The 4498-nt window shown below is 40.7% G+C and overlaps 1 protein-coding gene across 1 annotated transcript; it reads left to right on the forward strand.

The window, feature by feature from the left end:
- Positions 1-363: 363 nt before the first annotated feature.
- On the forward strand, positions 364-3760 carry LOC21406738 (phosphatidylinositol 4-phosphate 5-kinase 6). The gene is made up of 8 exons (XM_024165365.1): positions 364-1316; positions 1539-1706; positions 2013-2178; positions 2304-2420; positions 2505-2698; positions 2840-2967; positions 3081-3156; positions 3459-3760. The coding sequence occupies exons 1-8, from the start codon at positions 364-366 to the stop codon at positions 3745-3747; spliced, it is 2091 nt and encodes a 696-aa protein (XP_024021133.1). The 3' UTR covers positions 3748-3760.
- Positions 3761-4498: the final 738 nt, after the last annotated feature.

Consider the following 4498-nt stretch of genomic DNA (forward strand, 5'->3'; position numbering starts at 1 on the left):
TGTTATTCAAACCTTAACCAAACATTAAAAAAACAAAAAAAAACAACAACAACAAACAAGGAAAAAAAAAAAAAAAAAAACACAGAAACAAAGAAAAAGCAAGTCATTTTTACGAATCAACCTTTTCTGCTTTCCCCATCAATCTAACAGCTCCAAACACTTTTTTTTTTGTTTTTTGTTTTTTCTTTCAAAATCTGAAACAACCCCATTTCATCCAACCCAAAAGACAACCAAGGGGAATAAAAAAAACAACATATAGATTTCATTCATTTTTTGCTTTTTTTTTGGGTTTAACAGAAACAGAGTCTGATTTTGTTTTATTGATGATCATAATGATAATGAAATGAAAGTGTGGGAAAGAGAATGAGCAACGAGGAGCTTGGCAGCGGCATTGGCGGGGCCTGGGATTGGGAATCCAAAGTGCGGAAATCTCAAACGACAACAAATAAGAAAAGATCAAAGTCAAACGGCCTGTTGTTCTCCGTCGGAACGACGACAATGTCGGCGGTGGCTCCGGCATCGGACGAAGACCCGGGCGAGAGGGTGATGTCGAACAACACCGGGGACTTCTACACCGGCGAGTGGTCCGATAGCTTCCCCCACGGTCACGGAAAGTACCTCTGGACAGACGGGTGTATGTACGTTGGTGAATGGCACAAAGGGAAGACCTTGGGAAAAGGCAAGTTCAGCTGGCCTTCTGGCGCCACCTACGAAGGCCAATTCAAGAACACTTTCATGGATGGAAAGGGGACTTACACGGGCTCCTCTGGGGACACCTACAGAGGATACTGGCTCAGGAACTTCAAGCATGGACATGGGACACAGAGCTACTCCAATGGCGATTACTACGAGGGCGAGTGGAGGAGAGGCTTGCAGGACGGTCATGGGAGATACCAATGGAAGAACGGGGCCCACTACGTCGGACAGTGGCGGAACGGTTTGATGCATGGGAATGGGAGCATGATATTGGCCAACGGCAATAGGCATGATGGCTCCTGGGAGGAAGGTTTGCCTAGTGGAGAAGAAGGCGAGAGGGAAGCTCTTTCCGCGGATTTCGGTCATTGCAAGGTGTGCTTATGCGAGAGGATTCCGGTTTTTCCGTCGCAGAAGTTGGTGAATTGGTCCGTGGGTGAGGCCGGCACGAGGCCTCGGAGGATGTCGGTCGACGGCAGGAGGGTGGGTAATTTCAGCAAGGAGTCCGTTGATGGAAGACATAAGTTGTTCAGCAGCACGCGGCCAGTGAGTAGACAGGGGATAACAATTTCCAAAGGGCATAAGAATTATGAGCTCATGCTCAATCTTCAGCTGGGAATCAGGTACACAATTAGATGCGATTTTTCCTCGTGACTTTGTATCTTACATTATCTTAATAATATGAATATGTCTGAAAAATGGGAGAATTTACAAGAACTAATTAGTAATTTCCTTTGTCCAATGTGGAAATTGTTTGGTGATTTTGAATGTGAACGTTGTGACATGTTTATGTTTATCAGCAAAGTCTTGAACTTATGGAACTGATTTTTGGTGCCATAGCACAGACATTCGGTTGGTCGGCCTGCTCCGACAACGTCCCTCGATCTCAGGTCTTCGGCATTTGATCCAAAAGAAAAAGTATGGACAAAATTTCCACCTGAAGGATCCAAGTACACTCCACCACACTCCTCATGTGACTTCAGATGGAAGGATTATTGCCCTGTGGTCTTCAGGTCAGTCTTAGAACAATGAATTGAATTCGTTATCGTCTTTGGACTGAACATTTTACCTTTAAGCACATTACTTCTTCAATGAGGATGTAATTGGCACTTTAGGAAACTTATATTCTTAAGTGGTTCCATGTAATTCCCGAACTGTAGTTTTCGAATTCCTCAAAAGCGCACCGATAGAACATATTTTGTTTATGTAATTGGACATGTATGATGATCACATCCTAGAACAAACCTAGAAACAGAACTTGGCTGTCGTTTCTCCAACTGAAAAACATAGATGTAAGTGGTGCGATTGCGTATTTTCAGGGCTCTTCGGAAACTTTTCAAGGTGGATCCAGCCGATTACATGATTTCGATCTGCGGGAATGATGCCCTCAGGGAGCTCTCTTCTCCTGGAAAAAGTGGAAGCTTCTTTTATCTGACTAATGATGATCGTTACATGATAAAAACTATGAAGAAAGCAGAAGTAAAAGTAAGTTCCGTTTCTTGCTTCCTTCAACCAAATTTAATATATATATATACACAACTTGTTCTGATTAGATCATATTTCAACTGAACTATATTTCGACTATCAATGCTTCATGAACATGATCACAGGTACTCCTAAGGATGCTCCCTGCCTACTATAAACACGTCCGCGCCTTTGAGAACACTCTGGTCACCAAATTTTATGGCCTTCATTGTGTAAAACTAACCGGGGCTACTCAGAAGAAGGTAAATTTGAGGGCTACAGAAATTTTACTTTTGGATTTTAGTAAAAGCAAAATCAATCTAATCCATGAACTTACCGTATTCCAGGTCCGTTTCGTTATAATGGGGAATCTCTTTTGCTCCGAGTACACAATTCATAGACGCTTTGATTTAAAAGGTTCTTCCCATGGTCGCTTAACTGGTAAACCCGAGTCAGAAATTGATGCAACAACAACTCTTAAAGATCTTGATCTCAATTATCTATTCCGATTGCAGAAGGTTTGGTTTCGAGACTTCTGTAGGTGAGCTTCTTTCCTAAATTTTATTTACCATTTTCACACCTCTCTTGGTTGGTGTCAGTGTTGTCACTTGAGATATCAGTTTATGAATTATTTTCATGTTCCATGTTTGTATTGTTTGTAACATAGCATGCCATCATGCAGGCAAGTGGACAGGGATTGTGACTTTCTTGAGCAGGAAAGGATTATGGACTACAGTCTATTGGTTGGTCTTCACTTTCGAGAATCGTCATGTCAGGAACCTGTTATGAGTCAAGAAGGTGATCCTATTGGTTATTTCTTCACGTCTTAAAAATTTGAATCTTCGCTTGCTTGCTTGCTATAAGATACCGCGCTCTTTCTCCGTAGATTGTGGTTACTGATATGTTTGGAACTTGTCTTGCAGGAAACGACCCTGACGATCAACCAGGGCCTCGTCTTTCCAGAGCAGATATGGATAAGCTTCTTGTAGACCCTTCTCGGTAAAGTTCCCCACCATATTATCCAGTTTCAGATTCCTTGCTGCACAAGAAACACATAAAAAGTGTTGCTTTTATCATTGAAATTTTCATTGCTTCTCCCAAACTGTAAACAGAAAACTTTTAAACCTCTTTTTTTTATCAAACTTGCTCGTTTTCTGTGTTTATTTCATTGTGCCCTTCTGATTTCCCAGTTTGCAAGGCATGCTCGCAATGTATCTCACATAATGATCATTCTCATCTCAAATAGTCAGAACTGTGACTTGAGACTGACAATTTATATGCCTGATTTGCACGCTCTTCAGGTTGGCTCCCATTAGGTTAGGTATTAGAATGCCGGCACGAGCTGAAAGGACGGTGAGAAGAAGCGATTACGAGGCTCAGCTAGTCGGAGAGCCAACGGGAGAATTGTATGACATCATCCTGTTTTTCAGTGTAATAGACATACTGCAGGACTATGATATCAGCAAAAAGCTTGAGCATGCTTACAAGTCCTTCCAATATGACGCAACTTCAATCTCCGCCGTTGATCCAAAACAATACTCGAAACGTTTTCGCGATTTCATCTTCAGAATTTTTGTAGAAGACACATGAAGGTTTCATTATCTTGACCCCCCCCCAACTCTTCTAACACAGCAGCCGGTGGCCATTCGTACGTGTATAGTCGATCACTGGCGCAACTTAACAGAGTAAGCAGAAGCTTTTCACTTTGGTCCTTAACATGATATGGCTGCAAGAGTTGATAATCTTGCAATTTGAGATTGCTCTTTTTCTTTCTTTTTTTTTTTTTTTTCCTTCAATCTCTTGCTAAGTTATAGTTTCAAATATATTACCCGTTCTAGTGAAGGTATATAGAGAGCCATCCAAAGTTTGATTTGTCAAAATTGTAAATGATATTTTTACCAAAGGAATGAACCTCTTTCGGATGTGATTCTTTTTGTATTCATGAATTCTTTTTCCCAGCAGGTTAAAGTTAAAGCTGTTTCTGGGATTCCGAAGTTGAATAAAAATGGATGAGTGTACAGTTTATAGCATAAGGAATTCACAAACTTTTAGCAAATTTTAATTAACCACTAATAATATTTAGATTTGAGGGTCTTTCATTAAAGAAATATCTCTTCTGATTCTGTTTCGTGCCATCGCGCATATAACAAATGAATTACATATAATAGCTTTTGTTTATTTTTTTTTTGTTACAAATTCTAGAAGACCAATATGATCTTTCTTAAAGACGTGCTGGCAATAAACCCTCCAAGCTTCTAGTTGGGCATTCTGGATTCCAGCTGTTGAGCTCGTTGTTGAATGTTTTAGCGAAATAACCGCTTGCATTTTGTACATTATTATT

Source organism: Morus notabilis, unplaced genomic scaffold (genome assembly GCF_000414095.1).
Source record: "Morus notabilis unplaced genomic scaffold, ASM41409v2 Scaffold179, whole genome shotgun sequence".
Taxonomy (NCBI): domain Eukaryota; kingdom Viridiplantae; phylum Streptophyta; class Magnoliopsida; order Rosales; family Moraceae; genus Morus; species Morus notabilis.